Source organism: Strigops habroptila, chromosome 3 (genome assembly GCF_004027225.2).
Source record: "Strigops habroptila isolate Jane chromosome 3, bStrHab1.2.pri, whole genome shotgun sequence".
Taxonomy (NCBI): domain Eukaryota; kingdom Metazoa; phylum Chordata; class Aves; order Psittaciformes; family Psittacidae; genus Strigops; species Strigops habroptila.
The window spans coordinates 69,339,081-69,364,272 of record NC_044279.2 but is presented as its reverse complement, the minus strand read 5'-3'; the positions used below and the strand labels follow the sequence as shown (position 1 = coordinate 69,364,272).

The 25,192-nt window shown below is 40.9% G+C and overlaps 1 protein-coding gene and 1 non-coding gene across 3 annotated transcripts in view; both read left to right on the top strand.

The window, feature by feature from the left end:
• AGK (acylglycerol kinase) overlaps nt 1-25,192 on the top strand; it is a 42,084-nt gene that overhangs the window by 12,780 nt on the left and 4,112 nt on the right. For both annotated transcript variants that reach the window (XM_030481087.1, XM_030481085.1), the window contains 12 exons: nt 1,470-1,509; nt 5,231-5,310; nt 6,579-6,654; nt 7,987-8,079; nt 9,053-9,085; nt 11,042-11,136; nt 13,229-13,298; nt 14,074-14,153; nt 16,241-16,298; nt 18,564-18,711; nt 19,827-19,924; nt 21,569-21,639. In XM_030481087.1, coding sequence (XP_030336947.1) covers nt 5,261-5,310; nt 6,579-6,654; nt 7,987-8,079; nt 9,053-9,085; nt 11,042-11,136; nt 13,229-13,298; nt 14,074-14,153; nt 16,241-16,298; nt 18,564-18,711; nt 19,827-19,924; nt 21,569-21,639 — 872 coding nt within the window. In that variant the 5' untranslated portion in view covers nt 1,470-1,509; nt 5,231-5,260. The remainder of the gene's footprint in view (nt 1-1,469; nt 1,510-5,230; nt 5,311-6,578; nt 6,655-7,986; nt 8,080-9,052; nt 9,086-11,041; nt 11,137-13,228; nt 13,299-14,073; nt 14,154-16,240; nt 16,299-18,563; nt 18,712-19,826; nt 19,925-21,568; nt 21,640-25,192) is intronic.
• Nucleotides 23,746-23,817, top strand: TRNAG-UCC. Its single transcript has one exon. It is a non-coding gene; the product is annotated as a tRNA-Gly (tRNA).

Sequence of the window (25,192 nt, the reverse complement as noted above, 5' to 3'; positions counted from 1 at the left end):
TGGGTTTCTTTTGTACTAGATATTTTTGAGACAATAATATACCGTCTTGCCAATTATTGACAAGGGCATGCTGAAGGAGTTCTTTGGTTTTAGCAAGGAGGGGGAGTGTCTGCTATCTAGAGGACCAGTGAGACTTTGAGCAGTGCAGAACAGGACTCCCTGTTTTGTCTGCAAGGGCATTTTGTGGTCTGGGGAAGAATGGAATTTTGTAGCTCTATCTCCAGTTTGCTTGCCAACTGTTCCCTGCTTGCCACCTTGCTAGTGTGGTCTGTCACCGATGGCAAGCACAAGGATTAGCCTGGAATTTATTTCTGAAATGACCGTCAGTGACATTGCTAATACTTACCTTTTCTTCTTTGTTTTTAAACTTCACTTAGGTGAATTGAGTGATTTTTCACCTGAGTTACTGCTTTGGGCCATGCTCAGACCTGGGTGGGTGGTAGATGCTGCGTTAACATGTGTTCAGCTTACAAAGGAGCAAATGGAGAGGGGAGTTCGCAATTACATTGCACAAAGATTTAAGTCCATGGACTTAAGCACACTTAAGTCTACTCTAAATCCCTTCTATGCTGCCAGAATAGTATGTACCTTCAGTGCAAATAACAGGCAGTATTAACATTGAAAAAATACACACCTTAGATCTGGAGAACAGTGATGTATTGATTTAAAGAATAAATCACACAGTTATACCGTATCTTGTAGCTTATGTAATCTCAGCACACTGGCATCCTGGTCTTTGTTTTCATAGACTCACAGAATCAGAGAATGGTTTGGCTTGGAAGGGATTTGGTTTGAGTTGGTTAAAGATTGCGGGCAGGGACACCTTCCACTAGACCAGGTTGCTCCAAGCCCCATCCAGCCTGGCCTTGAGCACTGCCAGGGATGGGGCAGCCACAATTCCTCTGAGCAGCCTGTGCCAGTGCCTCACCACCCTTGCAGTAAAGAATTTCTTCCTAATATCTAATGTAAATCTACCTTCTTTCAGCCTGAAGCCATTCCCTGTTGTCCTGTCACTACCCGCCCTTGTAAAAAGTCCCTCTCCAGGTTTCTTGTAGGCACTGGAAGCTGCTCTAAGGTCTCTCCAGAGCCGCCTCTTCTCCAGGCTGAACAAGCCCAGCTCTCTCAGCCTGTATCCATAGCAGAGGTGCTCCAGCCCTCTGAGCATCTTCGTGGCCTCCTCTGGACTCACTCCATAAGAAGGTCCATGTCCTTCTTATGGATGTTTTCTGCTTTTCTTTACTATAGAAAGGGTGTTTGTGTGCACATGCAGAAAGAGAATACACATGTGTGCTTAAATGGGTGTGTTTCATCCTTAAAATGTGTTAAATAAGTCTTAACCTGTTTGTTTGTTTGTTTTTGGTTTTAGTGCTCAAAGCGTGTGTAAAATGGGTATGTACCTTCATTTAGAAATGAGCAAACTGTTTTAAGCTTACACAACCTAATGTCCACTTTCTTTTCTGTCTTAATAGCGATAACCTGCTACGAAGAGCTGCATGCCAAGAAGCTGAGGTAATACCGTTTAAAGTGGTAAAATTAGATTAAAATCTCCCTCTTATCTTGGTTGTGCAGGGCTCCTGAGATTTTTCCCAGTGGGCCTTCTCTACATGACAAGCTTTGTAATGGTGCCATCTGTGTTCTTTTGCTGAAGTGCCAAAGGGCGGATGAGGCCTCCGGCCTGCAGCTGGGTACTGTACGTTTTGTGTCCTGACTGCTGTTGCGATGGATGGTGCAGTGTTATCATTGGGGTAATCTTAGTTACTGCTGTAGCTACCCAGACCTCCATTTCTGCAGGTGTATTCTGTTCTGTAACATTGTGGTATGAAGATAATTTGTTGATAAAACGGGAGACTGAAATCTACACTACGATGGGTGTAGTCTGGGCAGAAGCAGTGCAAACTGCTTCAGGTTAGTGCTCAGCTGGAGAGACCTTGCCCTTGTCAATTTGATCCTGAGTGACTTTATCAAGGATACTAATTGTGATGGCTGACCTAGCGCTTTTGAAAGCCCTGCACTGGAACCTTAATGGAGACAACCCATTTGCCGATTACTGACAAGAAAGCTAGTATTCAGAGAGAGTTATTCTCTGAGTATACTGACTGTGGCATTTTGTAGTTTGTCACCTGCATGGGCAACCAGCAATGAACAAATTCCCATACCGTAGTATTCCCATAAATAAATCTTGTCCTTAATAAGCAGTCTTTCAGGGGCACAAGTACTGCTGCCCATGGATGACATTACTTGCTCTGGTTACCTCGGTGGTGTGCTGCAGGGTTTTAGGAGTCTTTCTACCTCCCAGAAATAAAGTTTATTCTAAACTTGCTTCTCCATGCCAGATCTTGGAGATTGGCAGGGTATAACACTGCTCCCATCATGGCTACATACTGGGGCCTGAGAACAACAGTGAAAATTAATTTTCTCATTAAAGAACTTCTACTGAGATTATCCTGCTTCTGTGGTGCACCTGAATAATCCCAGTTTTAGCCTGCCTGCTGTTGAGGGAAAGAGATTCACAGCAACTTAATGTGGGCAGTGGAACTTCATGCCAGAATAGATGTAAGAAAGTCTCATGAAAGAATAAGAAGAATATTTCCCTGATAGTACTGCTTTCATAAAGGGAACTTACAGCTTCAGAATCAAAAGCATTTCCAGTTGTTCTTGACTTATGTTTTCGATATTCATTTTTATTGCATAATAGCAAAGTGATAGAAGTTTTTTATATCACCAAATATAGCAGTTAATACCTTAGTATTTGAAGCATGCTGGCCAAATTAAAAAATTATACAAAAAAAAAGAGGGATTGATGAGATGGTATATAAGGAGAAGTTAAAAATCCTAAGTCAAAAAGGTGTAACTGCTGAGGAAAGACTGTTACAGGAAGATAATTTTGTTGTGGAAATTTTGGCTTTCCTGTTTCTTAATTCCAGCCATTAAGCGATGGGATCTATTCCACTATGGCTTATTTTCATAAGTGAAAGTGCAAAAGCACTGTCAGTAGAGCTTCCTGCAGTTTCAGTGGTTGAAGCCTGGGAAAATATCCTGCAGAAGACTCCTGCATTAGACAGGAATGAATCAGAAAGCCTAGTAATCAATTCTTGCGGTAATTTCCATTCTCACTGATGTGTCAGGGCCTAATACTGCTTGAAAACACAGAGCAATACAGCAGTAAGGCATTAAATGTCTGATATGTTCTTCAGAGGAACAACGATCTGTAATCGTTTGAAAAATGCTACTTGCTTTATAGTGCTGTGTAAGTATTGGGGGAAAAATAGAGGCAGACTCACCCAAGAAAAGGTTTGGTCTGAGTGAAGCATGGGGGGGTGGGGTGGGTGTTCTCTATTATTTTACATCAGATTTCTAAGTTTTTAAGCCTGTTAAAATACCGAATTAATGAGGCACCCACCTTCCTGCTGCAGTATCCTCTATAGCAGTATTTCATGCAGCGATTCCACCATGCATGTCTGAATTAAAATATCAGTTTATGGTGACAGCCTTGGGATGCCAGATGATCACAGAAAGATTCTATAATAAAGAACCCATTTATCATATCTTAAACCTTTTCCACCTCGTTCTGTGGAATAAGCCGGTGTCAGCCGACTGTGGACTTCCTCTGCAAATGTGGCCTCGCTGATTGACCTTGTTGGTGCCAAACTCTGGGCATGTGTTAAAGAGGTCCTGTTTAGCTGGCAATTAATTCGCTCTCTGAAGCAGGGACAGTTTCCTTTAAAGGAATGTAGTTTTCAGAAGGCATTATGCATGCTAACATAAAAAATGCTAACAAAAAGCCTTTGAATAAAGGGGTTTTCATAGTTGCAGAATAGTGATTGTCATCTTAACAGTCCAGAATACAATACCTGGAAGTGTGCATTTGACAAAGAAGTGAAAAAGACATTGACTTTCCAAAATTATACCTTCATATATAGATTTAATAACCATTTTGAATGCCTGGCATTAAGTTGTCTTTCCTTATGTTGTGTTCGGGGGGGGGGAGGATTTCTAGAATGTTACATTATTATTTTTTTATTTCCTGTCTTAAAAATCAGCATTTGCTTTAGCAGTGCCCCTGTATGTAACATAAATGTCTAAGTATATTACATAAAGAGGTGATTATGTCATTACTCATAAATTCTTTATGAGCCTTCTTAGGCTGTTTAAAGCAAGCAAATACAGCACATTGTCCCCCCCAGCAAATAATTAGTTGTTTCTAGCAGCTGTAACATGCTAGAGGGACCCCTATATTTCCCAATTCCTGCCTAATAATTGCAATAAAAGAAGTTGGTCTATTTTTGAGCTGATTTTTGGGTAAAGCTTAAGAGTTACTGATTTGTTTCCCTTTCTTTGAAGATTCCTTTTCTTTCAGCAACATCTCTCATCCTTTTCCTTTCTTGAAGAAGAAATTTGAACATTTTAAGCAACATGGCCACCTTCATGCTTCTTTTAATTGAGGTTTCCTGAGCAAAGTTGGCAAGTGGAATTGATCATAAATTTAAACAGCTGGCAACCACTAAAATCTACTGTGCTTTGCGTACAATGTCTATCTCCTTCAAAGTAAAAATTCCTGCTAGTGGGATAAATTTTCAAGATAAAGGGGAAAATACCCAGGGACAGTTGACTGTGTCTTAGTTCTGTGTCTTAGTTCAGCGCAGTAATCTTTTGTTCCTACTTTATTTCTGGGGCTTCTGGGTGGTACTGCGGAATACGTTGTCATCATTGCACTCAAAACCAGTTTTGGTGTGAAGGCGAGGATGACTTTAGGTGACTTCAAAGAGGTTTACTTTTTCTGGTAATTGTCTTTCGTATCTTCAAAAACTTAAGCATAGAAAATACAAAAATGAGCAAAAGAGATAGAAGAAGTGAAGTACAGAAGTGGAAAAAGATGCAGAAAGAAGGTGGCAGGCAGGTGTATGAGAATTACATAAGGAAGGAAAATCAAGTAACCTTCAAGTCAAGGATAGCTCCCTGGATCTGTGCCCGTGGCAGAAAACCAGAGGTCGACAAAAACGAAATGTTGGTGGATTTGTAAAAATGAGCTGAAGAGTACTTGTGACAGTGGTGTGAGCTGTTGATAAGAGTGCAGGTCTTTGAGTAGGAGACCTGTACAATGGCTAAAGACGGAAGTCATTTGAATGTCATGAGGCTTGAAAGCCCATTGGCATTTGTAGAGATGCATTCTTTTGAAATGTTTTACCAATTACCAAGGTAAATTGAACTGTGCTCTTCTTCTCTTATTTAGGTTTTTGGCAACCAGCTGATCCCTTCCAGTATGCCATTGAAGAAAGCAACAGTGTTCCTAAACCTGGCAGCTTGCAAAGGGTAAAATTCCCCCTTCCCTACTCTCATACGTGAGGCCCTCTTTCTGTATTTTTGCTCTGCCATCCACTATAAAAAACAGCCAGATTTTTGAGCTCATTTTTACCTCCCTCTGATGCCAAGCTGGTGCTGTGTAACTATGCCAAACTTTATTTCACTGAAAATATTGGGATGAGAAATAGAACTAGATGCTTGAAGTGAAAGAGTGATTTCTAAACCCATGTATATATTTAATTTTTCTTTTATCCTGTGTTTTGGCCTTTGTCATTCCTTCATGTGTGGAATTCCCTCGTATTCCTTCCAAACTTCTGTATGTGATGCATTTCCATCCTCAAAAACTATAGAAATAGAGATGACCTTGGTTGCTTCAAGACTTGAAGTTAGCCAGCAGTGATCTTACTTCTTTGGGAACCTGTCCTTGAAAAGGGATGTGTCCACAAACTCAGAGGCTAAATATGGGCTCAGAGCAAGACTCCTGGAAGAGGTCGGCTGCTGTTTTTGCATGCTCATTAGCAAAAAACCAGTAATCTTGGATATGCTGTGTGTCTGTTTCTGCTGATCAGCTAAGCTTCGTATCGCTTGCATCTTGGGGGAGAGGCAGGGAGTTGTTAGTAATAATATGAAAGAAATAATATATCTGACATGGAAGTGCTTGGACTTACGTGCTTGTGTTCAAAACACCCATGAGTGGAAAATGCAAGGTGTTCATAAATTAAGTCTCTGGCTTCTAGACTCATGTTTGCTTGTAAGCAATTTACAGTTAACGGCATAATTAGTTTATTATGCAGTTACAGGCAGAAAATGTATCAGTCCTTTAACAAAAGAAGGTCACATAAGATTTTGCTTCCAAACTTACAATATTCAACAGTAAATATTCTTTAAAAAATGTTTCTGAAAACCTAAAATGGGCTCTCTTTGTGTTTTTGAAGCCTGATGCTCTGAAAGGCATTAATTTTCTAATAAATTTCTTTCTGGAGATCTTGTTTTGTTTTATTGGGTTTTTCATATTATTTTTGGAGAAAGCTAGATAACCTGTTCTGCATTTATTAAAACTCCAATAAAAACCTGGCATCTGAGAGATGAGTCTAGAAATGTAATACATTTGAACCAAATGAAATCTCATCTTCCCTGGCTGGCAGGTTGAGTGACTGATTGTGTAGATTATATGCTCATTTTTAAGTAGATTTTGTGTTCTTATTCATTTGTTTCTTTCCTTTTTAATTTTTTTAGCTACCGGACTAATGGGATGTTTTTTACTCTGTTATTTCTAGCAAAGCCAGAAACCTTTTTGAAACAAATGCTGCTCCAATTTTGCACTTATCTGGCTTGGATGTAACTGTAGTTAAGGTAAGAACTGATAGGTTCTGCTTATATTGATATATTGTCTGCTCTGCTTTCTTCTCTTGAAGAATTGAAATTAAATTCTGGATTCATTTGAAGTTCTCAGTTGTCCTGTAGGCATCTCGTGGGAAGAAATAAATACCGAGTTATTAAGCGAGTACTTAATCTTTTTCTTTTTAATTCACACTTAATTTACAAACTGTGTACTGAGTTTTTAATTTTCAGCTAAAGCAGTACATTTACTTATCTGTCTGTCTAAAGCAGCCCTTGTATAATTCATGTTTGAGAGAAAACTCTCTAAATATTTGAGTGCTGGCTAGTGGTGTGTGCCCATCACTGTTGAAATCGTGAATTCTGCCTGAACTTGCAGAATTCAGAAGTGAGGAACTTTGATGTGCAGTGGACCTGTTTGGAATAATAAAAAATAACCTTTTATTTTTACAATGAAAATATAATTAAATAATTTAACATTCCCACGATGAAGGCAGACCACTGAGCTCTAAATGGTGTGAATTAGCAGGGAGGTTTTCTTTGGAAAGAGAAGAACAAGTAAACATGAAGGATTGTGATGTTTTTGCAGGTTTTTGAGACTGTGATATGTGGATTGTTTAATTGTCGCTGTGTCCTAGCAGTGAAGTACGCTAATACATATCTTTCCATCTTGGAATCTTTTTCACAAGGTTTAATGTTTAAATGATGGTTTTATTAATGCCTTTCTCTGATCATTGAAAATACATAATCCCACTCTAAGAGAAAAAATTATTTTGCAAGACTTACTTAAACCTAATGCTTTGTAGCTCCAGACCTGACAAGTTAGCAAAGCAGAGCTGGGCTGGTAACTGAGGCTGAGGTGTCCCTGTAAAAGTCATTGATCTTGCAGAAAACGTTTTTGATGGTTTCAAAAGTCAGTATACTCTTTACTGATAAACCCCTTGTCAACAGCTTGCTGTTGGGAAGTAGCCTTTTATGTAGTTAATGCTGAGTTTCAGGAGGCACACTTGAGCACTTCAGCTGCTAGAGCATCGGTTGCTTCTGGTTTTGTTGCAATGCAAAACTACCTGGAAATATGATTATGGCTTCAATATTCTATTGAATGAGATTTACTCTGATGTTTCATTTAGCCTTTATATGTGTATATTTGCTTGCACATATTGTATTAGGCAGCAGACTTATTTTGTAAGTTGAAGAAATGTCAGTGATTGTAAGTAATGTACAGTATTGTGTGCCTATATGAGAATAACTATTAAGCAAATGGATAGATGATTCTTTTTTTTCTGTAGAAGAGAAATCCTAGAAATAGTCACTTGAGTTCTCATGTTTGGATTTCTGTTTCTTCAGACTGATTATGAGGGACAAGCAAAAAAGCTGCTGGAATTGATGGAAAACACAGATCTGATCATTATTGCAGGAGGAGATGGCACAGTGCAAGAGGTACTGCAGGAGCCTTGTCCTGGTTTGTTGAGAATCCTAGGCTGAGGGTGCGAAGGTTGAGTCTGTTTCGTGTAGCAACATCATAAGAAGTATTACTAGAGATTTGTCCATTTTAGTATATGTGTTTTCAGTCAACAGTTACAGTTAGCTACAGTTTTATGGGAACAAGGAAACTCTGCCAGTTATTAGTCTAAAAGTGATGATGGGAGTGGGGGCAAAAAGAGTGTGTGACATAACTATCTTCCAGAATTTTATTATAGAATGAGAAAATTATTTGGGGAGATATGATTTCTGTGTAAGACTTTCTGTGCAACGTACCTGTAATGGTTTAAATTTCAACATTCATTCCTATCTGTACTTCCCAAGAGGAATGCATGTTTTGCTACGTGGGAATCAAATAATTTAAAAATTACAAGGGATTGATAACAAAGCATGGTATGTACTTAATAAATGCCCGTTGTCAAGAAGATGAATGACAGGAGCAAACTGAGATACTCTATTTTTCGGTGAAGGCTGGGGGATACTGCATTTTTCAATGAAGGCTGTATTTTATGAAAGCATTTCCTGGGGTGGTAACTACTGGCTTCGTAAGGCAATGGCTAAATGAAATGCAGTAGCCTTAAGAGAAAATGGTCAGAATACATCTGCAAGTTTCTCCTGGCCTTAGAATTGATTGTTGTTAATTGCCCACTGACCAGTATTGCATTATGCAGAGCATTGTTCAGTGTTAAAACATTTACACTGGCATTGGTTGTGGTGCCAGCATATACTCCTGTGCATTCATAACCCTGCTATTTCTACCATGTTCATACATTGAACGTGCCTCCTTTCTCATGTAAGCAACTGTAGTACCTTCCAAAAGAGAAGCTGCTGCTTAAATCTTTTCCGAGTAAATGTGGGTATGAATTTTATAGCTTTCTGCTGTAACTGAAAAACAGAGTTCTCAGAGCTGAGCATTTCCCCTGTTTTTCAGGTCATAACTGGGCTTCTCCGCAGAGCAGATGAGGTGAGGAAGTGTCATTTTAAAAATGTTGTTTATTTCTTAGAGGAAGTGTCATGTGCATCTGTTGTGATCTTTTGGCCTCAGCTGTGTCCTACAGATAGGTTGCTTACTTACCTGGAGCCAGCTTGCCGGGTAGTTGGGTCAGCCATGTCAGTGTCCTGCAATCCTGCCCGTTGTTCTTCATTCCCTTTCTCAGGGAGTGCAATGGTTCCCAAGCCATGGCTTTGGGAAGTTTCCAGCATCAGACCAGGGAGAAGCCAACTGCACAACTTTCAGAGATCCATGGACCAGCTGTGTATGCTGCTTTGTTTGGCAGAAGCATCCGGCGAAAGTACATGTTTTTCTTGTACAGGCTTGAAGCAGAATTCAGTTATGGCCATGCTCCTGTTGCTTTATGATTGCTTTGCTGTTTTTTCTGAGGGGTGAACATCTACCTATGCAGATGGCTGCAGAAAGTAAATTTTAACCTCTCAAGGTGGATCACTCCAAATGGAAATGAGATTTTTCTTTTTGAAGAGGGAGGACAGTGTTATTGAAGAAAGGAGGGAATCATTGTTCCCAAAACCTTCTGGCAGAAGCTGGCAAAAACTCAATTAAATGATCCAGACAAGATTATGATGATATCCTTGGCAGCTAGAATTGTATCTGTTTAGGCAGTCGCTTTGTCTGAATGTGACAAGAAAAACTCTGCAACCAAGCCAGAATGTTTAAAGGGGCGCTGGCTGTATCAATTCTGAGACATCAAGATTTTAAATTTAATATTATTGTAGTTGGCTCCTAAGACTTCTGTAATCTAAAGATCTGGAAGAAAAGTTTTAGAGGTTTTACTGGCTAGTTTTTCTTCTGTATTTTTTTGACTTTTCTTGGATGTAGCTTGGGTTGATTTGCCATGGCGTAGAAAATTCTGCAGCCGGCACTATTTTGGGTGGAATACTTGTATTGTAGTATTGCCACTGTGTAACTTTATGTCTTTGGCCAAGGAGTTCTTCTTGTCCTTCATATCACTTTGTCCTAGGAGTAGGGATCTGCAGTTCAGCCCCCTCACTCTGGCTCTCCTTCCCTTTTGGCTTGGGTATGTCATGCTGCTGTTGCCTGGATAAGAAGAGCCTGTGCAAAAAACGCTGTTCCTAGCAGCCAGGGGAGCAGAGCATGACTGCATGAGCTGCAAACAGCCTGTCATCTGCACACTGTAAAACTATTCTGAAGAAGATGAGAGAGGGGTGTTTGAGATGTGTGAAGACTTGCAGGTGACACAGAGATAGCAAGGGTGAGCATGAAGTGAGGGGGGTATTACTTATTCAGTGCAGATTTGCAGTATCATCGTGCTGCTAGCAGCAGTACCCAGGAGGGAGATGGTACATTGTGATATATGGTAGTGTACATTGATTTGCTGACACGCTTCAAGAAGCACAGCTTATTATGAGGTACAGTATAATAACTTGGTCCTTCAACAAGCCCTTTTGCTGAACTATGGTACAGAAAAATAAAATGGTCAGTGACTTCTGAAAATTAGACCTTCTGCTGCTTCATGATTTGGATGCCAGAGGAATCAATTAATTTCCTTTCCTTAACTGGGAAAATCTCTTTACCATGCAAGGTTATTCTATCAGAGGGGGATTTCTGCAGTGGTAAATGAGATTCAGAGCTTGTGGTGCCACTGTCAGTATTATGAAAGATTGTGGATTGCTGACAGAATCCATGCATTAGTTAGGACGTGGCTGCCAACCTTCATGTAACAATGCTCTTAATGGTTACAGAGAGCTCCTTTGTACCCAGTTGGCAGTGGTGGGTTCACAGATTCAGATGCCATGTTCTGAGTCATTATGTATTACTGCCTCATTTAAGGAAGTGCCTGGCTGCTTAGTGCCAACGGGGTGATACCAGACACAGCTGTGATCTCCACACAGAAAGCTTCGTTCAGCTGATGCAAATGTTAATTTACTCTCCTCATGTGTCCAGGCTGCCTTCAGTAAGATTCCTATAGGATTCATACCTCTTGGAAAGACCTGCACCCTGAGCCATACGCTCTACCCTGAGAGCACAAACCAAGTCGAGTAAGTATTACATGTTTCTGAAAGGGGGCTTTTTTTGGTTTGTTTTCGAGGAGCAGAGCTCCTTGGTAGGTTGATACTTTTTCTTCTATGTTACAAAGAAGTTGACAATCTCTGGGCAGAGCCTGATGATTCTCTGGACTGGCCTGAGTTAATGACTTCCAAAAACTGACTAAAAATTAAAAGAAGGAAATGTATGTATTATTAGAACATGAAATAATTTGCTGTGGCTAATATCTATGTGATTGTGTGATGCTCAGATTGAAAAAAAAATCTAAAAAGATTAAGCCTCTTAGGAATAGTCAAAAAGGATGTTGACAAGGTTTTTGACAAGGATACAGCAAGGATACAACAAAACAAAACAAAAAGAAGTCCTCTTTCCATTCCTTCTCTAGTTTGAGAATTCTGGAAACCAGTCTGCATATAACCTGTTTAGTGCCTGCAAAGTAAGGCATATGGGAATACCTTTTATGGGAAAGGCTGGATCCCATTACTGACTTTTTCAGGGTTTCTTGTTCATCCCTCTGATGGGACTGATGCTGGCAACTCTGCAGCAACCTGAATCTTCTCTATCAGCATCCTGGGTATCATCCAGTCTGGCAGTAATTGCTGCCTGCATTTCAGTTTGTTGTAAGATTGTTTTGTCCACTTCTAAAGTAAAAAGGCTAGTCAACTAATCTTTTCCCTGCATTTCATTTCTTTTCAATTTTTCCCTTCCTCTCCTCCCATACTAATGAATGTATTTCTCCTTGCTCCTGAAATCTGTTCGCTCTGCTTCTCCCAATAACTCATTAACATTCTTCTTTGCGGAACCCTTGCTGGTATCCATCATACGTAAAACCCACGAGTCAACTGGTATACCATCCTTCATTAAGACTACCAGAGTCCTCTGAAGCTTGGCAAGATGGACAAGACTGTAATCAGTAGCTAAGATTAAAATAATAATTTATGTTTGGGTTTTAAAGAAGCAGTTTGAAATGAATGATCTTCTTGTCCCAAGGTAATGAACTGTGCAGGTGAGACTGCAGCATATTGGTGAAGTTGAAAGGAATTTAGTCAATAGACTGCTTAACAACCCACACCAATAACAGAACCAGACTTAAGTGCAGAAGTGATATCGTAACAATAAATATTTGGGGTGTGTTTCCTTCAGCATTATCTTATCTTTGAAGTGTAGGAATTGTACAGGTCTTGCAGAAGGTCAAGAGCTAGGAGAAAAGAAGAGCTGAGGGAAGAACAGCTTCCTCCTCTTGCCTTAGTATTCTATTCCTGAAGAAGTTACGGGCAAATTCTCTCACATGAATATGAGACTGGATCTGAAAGCTGCATGTATTTTTTGGGGGATTTTGGTTTGTTTGGGTTTTTTTCCCCTGTCCAGCTGAGACACTGGAAATGTGTGCAATCTGGAATCTAAATTTTACTGAACTTTGAAAACAGGGAAGGAGTTTTAAGGAAATATATGCCTCAAGGTCTGAACATAGACTTCTTTATAAACTTGTAGTTACAAAATTTTTAGTGCCATGCTTTATGACTTGAAATGAGAAAGTGCCTTAGCTTTGGTCTGCAACCTTATGGAGACCAAAACCACAGGAGCGCTGCTGATAGGTAGATTTATCTTGATTAAAAACTTCAAAACAAATTCACATACTCAGGCAGTTCAGTCCCAGACACGTGAATCGAGACCAGTCTCATGACCATTCCCTTGTTTCCCAGGTTGTTACACTTGCCACCAGTAAAAATAAAACCATTGTTTGGGTCCTTAGTGTGTTAAGTATCCACAATGGCAAATGACAGAGTTGGCACATGATCTGCCACATTAGCTGAAGAAAGAGGAATTTCTGAAAAGCTTAGGTGGATAATTTCCTTTTGCTGTTCAGGTCTGTTGCTGTTCATCATGTGTTGCAGCCACCCAGTTTGCTGTCTGATTTCAGGGAAGTGCTTTGTCAGAGTGCCTTCTCTGGGGTTGTTGTGATTGCGGCAAAAAAGACCCACCTGGACTCATAGTGGGGTTTGCTGGAAAAAAAAGTGTAATTTTAAAGCTTATTATTTTCCTTCTTATTTGTTTTCCTTTGCTTCTTTCCTGATTGTTTTGCAGACATATTACTAATGCTACATTGGCCATTTTGAAGGGAGAGACGATTCCACTTGATGTCTTGCAGATCAAGGTAAAAGCATCTGCTTATTTGGCACGCAGCGTTCCTAAAACTTTCCTGTTCTATATTCTGTTTAGGTGGACTGCTTTTCCTCTGTGTAATGCTGTCATGAATTTTGGTTGATGATATTAGCAGTTCTGATGGCAGTAACTTCTGCACTCTATGCAATGATATCAGATAGTCTAAAACGGAGAAAACCCTAGAATGCCTGAAAATCTTTTTTAGAGGGACAGGGAGTATTGATGAATACAAAACTTACTAACACTGGTATTTCTGTAGAAATGGTGAGAGATAACAATAGCTGTCTGAGCTGATTTAATGCATTCATATGTATTGTGAAGTTAATAGCTTTCTTTTACAAACTGAAAAATACAAAATGGGAAAACCTTTTACTATGCCTGTATGGTTTTTGAATATTATTTTTCTGTTATATTGTAAAACGGACACTTCTGCAGCAAGAACTTAGTGTCACTGTGCAGAGCTCCTTGCTTTTGACTGACGGTATCTACAAAGTGAAATGGCTGTTACTGGATGCACAGTCAAACTCAAATCAGCCTCCTCAAAACTTCATCTCTTATATTCCTCTCTGGGACCAGATGGAATGTATAATGCTTAAATTCTGCTTAGCATTATTGTTCTTAGCTACTTATCATACCTGGTCTGTGAAATTTCATTTTTAGGATTAATCAGAAATCAGTTTTTGTATCGGAATGATATTTTTCTAGCTGTGAAAAACAAAGGTGGAAAGAAAAGAAAGCCATTTTGCAATGTTTATTTTTCTTTACAGGGAGAAAAGGAACAGCCTGTGTTTGCAGTGACTGGTTTAAGATGGGGATCTTACAGAGATGCAGGAGTTAAAGCTAGCAAGTAAGAAAATGCTGGGTTTTGAAACTCTACCTTTTTTTAGCATCTGCTTCCTAAAAAGACATATCCCCTCTCATAAAGAAGTCTTTTTTGAGTGTAGGCACTTGACAGGCAGAGGCACTCACTCTTGTTAGGTCTTGCATTACACACATGGGTGTGTAAGACATTTCAGTTTTTTCGTCATTTGAAATAAGCACTTCTTTAGTGCTGACCTGTTTTTTTTAAGCATTTACTTTCCGCTTGCCTTGTGGTGCCCACTTCTGGAACTTTATACAGGTTGTATAAGTGGAAAAAGCTCTCCCTTGAGTAAAGTCTAAGTAAAGTAATTGGCCATTGTTTTTCATCAGCTGCCAATGAAAAGATGCACGCAGACTCTGTAACTCGATTCCAACAAGGGACATCAGATGCAGTAGAAATGCCCTTCAGTTCCTGCCAGAAATGGCATGGACCGTGCTGTTTGATGGCTGTTCTCTGAATGCTAAACTAATAATTGTTGGGCTTTCTCCAAATGGACATTTAATATGCCGCTGTCTGTGTATCAAATGACTAGCTTTATCTGGTGAAGGAGCAGCAGAGCCAAAGCAGTTCACTTCTCAAACTGTTATGGAGGAACTGCAGCACATGCCTCTGCTGTGCAGCAATACCATGTGTTTTGTAAATGAGCTGCCTTTGTCAGAAAGCAAGAGGTACCAGATCTGGCAAATCTTTGACTAGGCTTGTGAGGTGATGTGGGGTGGGGGAGTAAATGGTCAGAGTGTTTGTCCATGGGAAGCAAGAGACATTCTTGGTAGCTTGTGTAGGTGCTGACTTGGCTGTGCTGCAGGCTCTCCTGCTAGTTACAGCCCCAAGATAAGGAAGTGCACTTCTCTTCCCTCTGCACTCTTACAGCTTTTCTGCCCATACCCTGTTTTTGCCTGGTGTCAGCCTTCACATCTTTTTCTGCAGCAGTTCCCTTTCCATAAGAGTCCTTTGGCTTTGGTCCTGGAGACATGACAGCACCTTTTGTATGTGGGGCAGCACGCACATCCTCAAACCTCATTTTCTTCCATGAATGTTTTCAAACGCACAGAAAACGTGCCCAGCTGGGAAAGCATTTCAGCCACAAATGAAGGGGTGCTCAGAGTGTGCCTGGGACAAGAACCGTGTGTGCTTGCCCTGTTTTTATATTTCTGCACTTCACCTGCTTTTGGTACCCATGAGAGATGGGTTATCGGGCTAAATAAACTAAACATTTGGTGTGTTCCGGTACAATTGATCTTACTCTGAAGAGAAGGCACCTATTACAAAGGGAGTTAAGCCATAAGCCAGAGTTACAGAAATTTGTCTGACCATCCCTCTGCTGAGCACTGTCCTTATGGAGACGTGCTGCTGGTTTACATTTTTGAGGTTTTATTAGTTTACAGACAATTTCATAGCTTGATGGGAGGGATGTGACAGTTGCCTGCCTTAGTAATTAATGATATACTTAGATCTGCAGTACTGTGTAAGCTGATAGTGTTTAATGTGCTTTGTTGACCTTCTTTGGTGGAAGACAGTGATCAAAATGTGTGCCAAGCCTGCCTAAATATAGTCACATCTTTAGATTCTATACAATGCTGTAAGACTGGCAGGATTTTTGTTTTGTAAAACATTCATTTGTCCCAAAGGATTCTCAGATCAAAATCAATATTTGCTGGCTCTGTTCTTTTGTCACTGAAGCTGTTGATTTTTGTTTGTTTGTTTCCTCCAACCTCGTTCTTTATTGCATATTGTGGAGGTGCATCCCATCAGCAGTTAGACAACAGACCTCTAAATCATTTCCAATTGTATCACATAACTAGGTAAAATCCTGCTACTGAGATGTCGTGCTGCCTGTAGTGAAGACTGTATACTGCATTTTGGTGATCTGCAACTTGAGAAAGGGACGTCACTGCTAAGCTGTTGGTAATATGTAGAAACCATCTTACAGTGTCACAAAGCTAAAGGTTGTAGGGGAGCACTGACTTCAGAGGCAAAAAAGTCTGTGAGATCTGACTTCATGCAAGATTAATCCCTTTCCCAATAACAACCCCTGGATATCTTAAAAGTAATATTTATGTTCTTTACTTTAGGTACTGGTACCTTGGGCCTCTGAAAACCAAAGCAGCTCACTTCTTCAGTACATTTAAGGTAAAGAGTAATTGCAAGGAAAGTGTTTCTGTAGTTCGGAAATGAAAAGGCTGACTATGCTTTGTATAATTTATCTGCAAGTTTTTGGGAAGGATTCTGGTAACAATATAAAGTGGGAGTGAAATTCAACTTGTTAAAAACCTACCAATTGACAGACTTAACTTCTGAAAAGATGAAGGGGAGGAGAAATACTTAAAAAAAAAAAAAAAATCGTTTCTTTACTGAGAATCTGTTGCTGGAAGATCACCAGGGGGAGCCAGTAACCACCTTTGAAACTGGAAAGTGGTGGTGGTGAAGGTAACCATTAAGTGCTCTGTCACTTTTCTCAACAGTCTTCCTTATGATAACATTTCATTCTGATTTATTAATCTGGCAGAAGTGTCTATAATTAGACTGCTAAAGCATGTTGATAATCAGGCTTCCATGTTTAATAAAGTGAACATGAAGATTAACAGCTTATATCTCACCTTAAATTTCTCTATTGCTTAAAATTGGTCCTGGAAGGATTAAAATTTGACCTGCATGAAAGGTGAGGCATTTTCGTTCCCATGCTTTTCCTGTTCTCTGAACATACAAGGAGCTTCATGAAAGGCTGTGGAAGAACCGAGGAGCTGGGATGGTAGCTCAGACTGCAGTCCAGCCGTGCTGTCTGTGACAGTGCCAATGCTTCCTTTATAGGAAGCTCCTGTAAAGGGGAGTTAGATTGTAATGCATTCATTAAAGATATTTTTTTTTCCCCCATCCCCAGGAAATTTGGGATAATGATTCTGTGTGCTGGCATTCTAGGTAGGAACCCATTCCTCACTTATTTCCAGCCCCTTTCTCACTTGTGGTGAGTCCTTAGCCTCAGTTAGTGGCTGTAATAGTGGCTTTCACTGGTGAGCTATTCATGGTACACTAAAAAGATCTGTTTAGGCTGCTGAAGGTTAAAGAGAAGTGCCCACTTTTTCTGCTGTCAAGATAAAAAAAGTTTCTGCCTGATCTCCCCTGGTTGTGTTATTCATTGCTTTATGTGCTTCTATGTTACCATTGTATTAATTTCTATGAGAAATGGCTTCAACCTGTTGAGATTAATTTCTTCCTGGCTTTCTTTGCTGCTGTGCACTTCATCTTTTCTGGTTTTACTGTAGCTGTCCTTTGAAACAGGATGACCTGTAGCCAAAAACAGTGTAAGAGCAAAATGCTCACTCCTGATATTGGTAGAGACATTGTTATGCTGCTTTTCCCTTAAATCATTAAAACTTATTGTGTATTGCCCTACTGAGTCACCCTCTGTTTGTCCTGTTTATTATGTAAGTGTGAGAGTGGAGTCTTTCCTTGCTCTCAGAGGTGTGAGGTGAATTTGCTTAACAACCTGTACTATATGATCCAAATCTACTTCTAAAGTTCTGTGTGTAGAAAAAGAATCGTATTGAGTGCATGTGGGCTCTTGGCTGTGTTGTTTTAGTATCTACATTTAAAAAACAATCATACTTTTCCCTCTATAAGTCCCTTGTTTTGAGCATTTCAGAAATTATTTTTAAAACTAGATGAGAGGATATAAACTTTGTCAGCACCTGTGTTTTAGGAGCTAAGCCCATCAGTTTCTGGCACGGGAATCTGAAATATCACAGAGAATAATGTGTTACTTCCCCACCCCCCATCCCAGATGCCTTATAAAGCTCACCTGACTTGCCTTAGGACCTGTTGTATTGCTGTCTATAAGCACCTGACTATAAGGTCAGATCTTGATTGTTTGAGTTGTTGGAGAACAAAGGCCTGCCAGGTTTTAGTGCCCCTTGGCTGCGCACGGCACTGTAGTATTTGTTTGCACTAGACCCTGCTGTGTAGTTCTCTTTGAGGTTGCCTTGTGCCATGCAGAAACCAATTGTGCTTTCAAACATTAATGTTGACTTTGCCCGTTTAGGTTGTTCCCTCCAGCCCCAGCAGCTGTGTCACCCTGCCACATATCAGCAGCAAGAAAAACATCCCTTTACCTTCTGCTTAGAGAGAGGAAAATACCTCACTTCTGTGTGGGGAAGGAATAGATTAGTAGACTTGGGAACTGTGGGTAATATTTTCAAGTTGCAAAAAATGTCATCTCATGTATGAATCTGGAGGCTGAAGAGCCATGAAGTAGGCTGAGGCAGTGGTGGGATCTGGGTAGCTCTGCAGGAGTACTTGAGAACACAGAATAAATAGGCTAAAGGACTAAACAGAATAAACAGGTAGGTGCTAAACAAAAGGCTCTTTATCTTCTGTCTTTCCTTTCCATGTAAATCCAAGGAATGGCCTCAGAAACATCAGGCTGCTCTCATGTATCTGGGTCCAACTGAGAGACCTCCAGAAGAGCCAGAGGAGAAACCGTCCAGACCTCCATTGTATGTGAGGCTTTACAGACGGCTTCGGTTATACTGGTCATCTCCTTCAAAAGGTGAGGTGTGTCTAGTTGGGCATAAACTTACAGGCAGGCTTTACTCTTAATAGATCAGAGGAGGAAGGGTTTATGCTTTACTTTTCTGCTCTCTCATTTTTATACTTATTATGATTGTTGTTGTTGTTGTTATTATTATTTAAAACTGTGACTTTTTCAAGATAGTTACAGTGTTACCTGCCAGAAATGGAGCAGATAGGTCCTGCCACTGCTTCTGGTCTCATAAACAAAAGTGCATTTGTAAAGAACCCAGGGTGTTTCCTAGGCTCACAGTTGCTTGTCATTGCCGTGGAAGCCTCCACAGGTGATACTTGGCACTTACGAGTGAGCTGCTTGAAATCTTCCTCCCACAGAATGACTTCTTAGTGAGCTGTTGAGAGGAGCAGCCCTTGTTTTCCAGGGTGAAAGAGTTGCAGACACAGAGTAACAAATGTTACTTAAAATAGAACAATAAAACTTGGGCCATGCAGAAGCCTGAAGTGTCTCTTAGTACATCAAATTTCTTTCTGTTCCATAAATTTTCTTCTGTGTGCTCTGGCAGCCTCTCTTGAGTTGAGTTTTCAGCTAGGCAGTGCGTGTGACACTGCAGAAGGAAAGGAGCGTGTATTTTGCATAATCTGGTGTGATGCAAAGTCCTTCTCATTCCTTCTTGGCTAGCAGAGGTGATTTAAATGGAAGCATGGACTAAGTGACCTGTATATGAGAACTGAACTGTGGAGTTGCCTCCTATAGAAAATACATGTTACCGCTGCATCCTGAACATTGGATTCTGTTTGGTTTTGTTAGAAGCACTTCATGCGTTTTCTAAATGTTCCTGTAATACTAGCCCAGGAGTCCTGGGTTAATCCCTGGGCATAAGGACTCACAGGGCTGCTATATAACGTGCTTAATATTCTTTTCTGCTACTGTGTGAATGCTGGTGCTATTTTTTTTCTTCAGTGCTCCCAAGCTCCTTTTTTAAAGATTTTGATGTTTGAAAGAAACAGCACCAGTGGTCACAATGGGTCAGAGTGATTTTTTGCAGCCGGCATTGATGTTTCATGCTTCATAGCAGTGAAATAATGATCTGTGTAATTAAATTCCACTTAACCATATCTTCTCTTCTTGATTTGCAGAAATCCCCCAGGAGGTAGCCCCGGAGGACTGGGAAGAGCTGAAGCTGTCCACCGTTGAGCTTTCCATTGCAACTCGGAACAGGCAGCTTGATCTGACAGTAAGACCATAGTATAACTGGATTCCAAGTGCTGCCTGCCCACACAGTTTTCCTTTCTTGCCCAAGTCCCATTCTTGTGTCTGTATAAACAAAACTTACTACCCCATGCAAGGAGGGGTCCATGACTGAATCCAGGAATGGGCAAGTTTCAGAGCCAGTGAAAAAGCACTGGAGACCCATGTAAAATGGAGATGGAAGAATTGCACAACGAGGAGGTTCCACTAGCCAAACAGAAGCTTAGGATTGCTGTGAAAGCTATTTGGATAGATGTCAGTCTTTAATTTTACTGCAAAATGCTAACACTGATCCTGTAGTGGTGAGCTGCTCTTCATGTCTTCCTCAAGGCTGCAGGAAGCCACTGCACCACATTAAGAGAAGGTGCTGAACTTACTGAAACACCAAGGTCCTAGTAATGGTAGAAGACAGAGATTAGTATTGGTTTTTTTAGTGTTTTCTAGATGGCACTTGAACAGAACAGTTTTGGTCGCCAGCTTGGATTGGAGTCAGTGATGTGAAGTAAAAACAGACCTACCAAGAAATGGAACAGTATCTCATTGCCACAGACTAGCCCTTACATCCTTTTATTTTACCTTTATGCCTTCAAGATACCCTTTAATACTGGTATTGAACAAAGAAGCGATGTAGGGTTCTGTCAGGTCTCTTGCATAGCCTAGAGAAATGGACAAGTTTATTTTAGGGACGTTGTACTTTTCTGTTTCTAGAGCTGGAAGTACCTTGATGCTGTATCTTTTTTTCTACACATGTGGACTCCTTATAACTCTCACTTGTGAAGCCATTGTCCCTGTAGCTGTTTAAGCTGAACAACAGCTTTCTGATCGATACCAGGGCATGTCTGCTGAGTATTGTCAGCCACTCCTGCCTTTCTGTCTCACCTCAGATTCGTTACTAGGCTGCCCTATTGAAGAGAAGCTGATAAAGGCATACAGGTGCAGCTCACGCAGTGCCAAGCCTACCTCTGCAGATACAGCAAAGAAATAAAACAAGTGCATTTACTCTTACTTCTGTCATTTGATTGCATCTGCACTGGGACTTTTGCCAGGACAGAAATGTTAAAATAAATAAAAAATGAATTGCATCTTAATCTGAGTTTGCTTTCCTGGCAAAAGCATTACTGTATACTTGGCTTACGGACAGGTTGTAAATTGAAAAGAAGCTAAGTAAGGAGTTTAAAGGAATGATATCAAGAACACTTTGACTTCCAATTTGTATTGTTTAAAATTCTCTTACTGTTGTGTTTAGTGGCAAAATGTTGCATCATTGTACTATTGCTTAAATTCATGAAAGACCCGTTGATTAGAAATCTTTGTGAACAGAAGTTAACCCAAGTGATGTGCTATTTACTGTCTTTGATAAGTGTGAAGTGTAACAAGAAACCAAATGTGTGAATCATCATTTCACTTGCGGTATTTATTGTTGAATAGTCATCAATGAGAAATGACTACTTGTGATTTATAACCCGAATCTCAAGATGAGAATGGAAAAAAGCATGAAATGCAGAAATGCATCTTCTGCTTCCTGTTGTGGGACAAAGGACTGGGCATTGTGTGAGCATATTGCAGTATCATGGGTGTGGCACTTTGAAATGTTAACTGCTTGATTTCTGAATGTGTTTTCTTTGCACAGCGCACAGAAGACTTCATGGATATTTGCATTGAAGCGGATACTGTCAGCAAAGGGCAGTTTGTAAGCAGAGGGTGAGTATGGGAAGGCTGCAAAAGGATGACACAATCTCTGTATGACTCGGAACACTAATTCTAGGAAGTGTGCTGGTTTTCTCTGGTCTTGTGCTGCAAAATTCAGAAGCAGAGGACTACAAAGGACACCCGTCAGTAATGCTTCATGGGCATTACTGAGTCTGTTCTTTAAAATTCTTACTAATTTTCTCTTTCTGGAAACAAGGCAGAGCAGTCTGCCTGGAGTTAGTTCTTCCTCACTTCCGAGTTTGCTATACCTTTAATCTTTTTCCCCATTGCTATTGATCAGTGCTACTTGGATAACACTGTCATAACCGAGTTTTATAGAAAGCCATACAGACTTGTCCCCACCATCCGTTAGCCTTAGCTGCTCAGTGGATTGAGAGGTGAGTCACAGAGCTGATATATTTGTACTAGTGGTGCCTGGAATTTTGAACTACGATTAGACAGTCCCCGCTTCTAAGCGAACTGCTCCCTTGATTCGTAACCCTTGTGAGAAATTAGGTCTGAGCTGGAAGAACTTTAGGAAGATATGAATTTAAACAGAGACTTTAAGCAAATATATTGGTACTGCTTGTATATGGAATAAGAAGGCTGCAGGTATGAAGCGGTAGAATGTAGAGAAAGAAAAAGTGAACATGTATAGCTTCCTTTGTGCTTGGATGTTGACTCATAGTGCACTTCTTCCCCCTGCTCTCACCAGACACAAATATGAGCTGCTTTTTCAAGCTCCTCTCTACAGTCCCCCTAGCAAATACATTGCATATTCAATGCAGTTTTTACCAGCACCAGATTTTCCTACTAAATCAGAGTGCTCTTTTGCATGTTACCTTTTTATTTGCTAATACCGTTTTCTAATCCTAGAGCTCCCTCTAGTGAAAAATCAACGGAAAGATTTCACCACAGTTTTACCTGTTTGTGATCACCCTGATAATTCTGCATTTATATCCTGTATATGATGTTGATAGCAACAGCAGGCTTCTCATTGAGCATCCCATGAGCCTCAGTGGGTATAGGATCTTCTGACCTATGCATACCCAATAGGTCATGTTACCACCTGCAACTGCTTTTAAATTGCATGAGCCATGTGGGCCAAGGTTACTTGGAACTAAAATTTTTGCTTTGAAGGCCAGAGAAGGAAAGGAGGAGATTTCCCACTAGCAGGAATCTGGCTTCTTAAAGGAGGAAGACATAGGAGGTGCTATGCTGGGATGTGGATGAATCTGTGGGATTTAAGGGAAGGGTATTTGAGTGTACACTCACTGTAAAGAATGTCTCCTGTGTGGACTGGACATGCTTCATGCAGTAGTATGTCACATTTTCTGGCTGGAATTGCACTGTCATGCAGAAAAAAGCCTCTGATGAGGGTTAACGTGCCCTTCTGGCTGGAGCTAATTAGAGGCAGTACCAAAAGCTTTGAGCTGCCATTCATGCAAAGTTCAAAGAAACAAGCTCTTTTGATTAAATAGTGCCCAAAAATGTATTGATAACAAAGAAAGAGAAAGAGGGGTGTATGGGTTGGGGAGCAGCAGGAGGGGCCGGTTAGTCCTGCAGTGAGGGCTCGGAATGCACCCTGGTTTTGCATGGCAAAATCAGGGTGTTCAGAGAAGCTCTTCACCACACAATGCCCTTGGGCAGCTGGGTTTGAATCAAGCCCATTGTGAGAGGCTTCCCATTGCTTAGCACCAAGTTTGTCTTTGGAAATGTGTGAAGAAGCTCTTTATTTTTTTCTCCTTTTAAAATGCATAAACACCACCAGAATTTGGGGGGGTTGAAAAGGTTTTTAGGGAAAATGCCTTATCAGTGCAGATATTGAGGTTTGGGGTTTTTTATATTGAAGAGAGCACTGACACAAGCTGATCAGAACTGATGATCACAGATGGGAAACAACATACCCCACAGGAAGCTACTGTGCAGTGTGTGTGTGTGGGGATGCATCAGAGTGCTGGAGAACAACTGCTGTTGGATTTCAAAGAAGGGAGTAGATCATCCCACGTGTATAGAAGTGCCCTCAGGCTGTGGATCAGGTTTGTGTGAACAAAAGCATCTGCAGCTGGGGTGGAGCTGATGTTTAATATAAGGTGGGGGAAGAACAGGTATTGTCAGGCGTTGGTGGTATAGTGGTTAGCATAGCTGCCTTCCAAGCAGTTGACCCGGGTTCGATTCCCGGCCAACGCAGAGCTCTGTTTTTTTTTCCACTGGATTGGATCATCCTAACTGAGATCATAAAACACATGCAGGAAAACGGGGTGATCGGGCCCAGTCAGCATGGGTTCATGAATGGCAGGTCCTGCTTGACCAACCTGATCTCCTTCTACAAGAAGGTGACCCACCCAGTTGATGAGGGAAAGGCTGTGGACATTGTCTATTTGGATTTAAGAAAAGCATTTGACACTGTCTCCTACAGCGTCCTCCTGGAGAAATGGGCTGCTCATGGCCTGGATAGATGTGTTCTTCTCTGGGCTGGAAACTGGCTGGATGGCCGAGCCCAAAGACTGGTGGTAAATGGTATCACATCTAGTTGGTGACCGGTCACTAGTGGTGTCCCTCAGGGCTTGGTGTTAGGGCCAGCATTGTTTAGTACCTTCATTGATGATCTGGATGAGGGGATTGAGTGCACCCTCAGTAAATTTGCAGTTGACACCAAGTTGGGCAGGAGCGTTGATCTGCTGGAGGATAGGGAAGCTCTGCAGAGGGATCTGGACAGGCTGGATCGATGCTGTGGCCAGTGGTATGAGGCTCAACAAGGCAAAGTGCCGGGTCCTGCATTTGGGCCACAACGACCCCATGCTCCGCTACAGGCTGGGGGAAGAGTGGCTGGAAAGCTGGTGGGCGGAAAATGCCTTGAACACTGCCAGGGATGGGGCAGCCACAACTTCTCTGGGCAGCCTGTTCCAGTGTCTCCCCACCTTCATAGTAAAGAATCAAATGGAAACAAAAGAATCAAATGGAAATTATTTCTGATCTTTTTGTACTGGGTCACTAGAGAGGCAATCACTGCAAGTGGAGTTGTGTCTATTTGCTGCTACCAGCTTTCTCCTTTGGCTGATCTTTAACTCCACGTCTTGTGGTTTTGAGCTTACCTTGATGCTATAATTGCATCTGTATAGAGCCTTACTAACCTTCATGAACCAAACCCATCTACTGCTCACCAAAGGGCAATATGAAAGACCTTGTTTGTTAAACTTTGAGTAGGTTAAACTTTAAGTGGGGAATCTTGCTGCTTGTTTGTACAGCACTGTATAAACTGACAATATTGCATGCCATCAATGATTTATAATTTATATTGCCAGGAGGATGTTTAATGCCCTCACATTCACTCATTAATCTTTTACTATATATGTATTTGATTAAAACCAAACTTTCCACACTTAATACTGCTTCCGTCCTTCTCTGCCCTTTCCTTTGGTATCTTAACCTTTCTTCCTTTGTCTTTGTTTATCATCTCCTGCTTCAACCCTCTCTTCTCATGTTGTTTCTCTGGGATTTTCTTTAAGGGGTGCTTGCATTCCTCAGGGCATAGGCAACTTGGTGTATAGAGAGAGTCTCACAT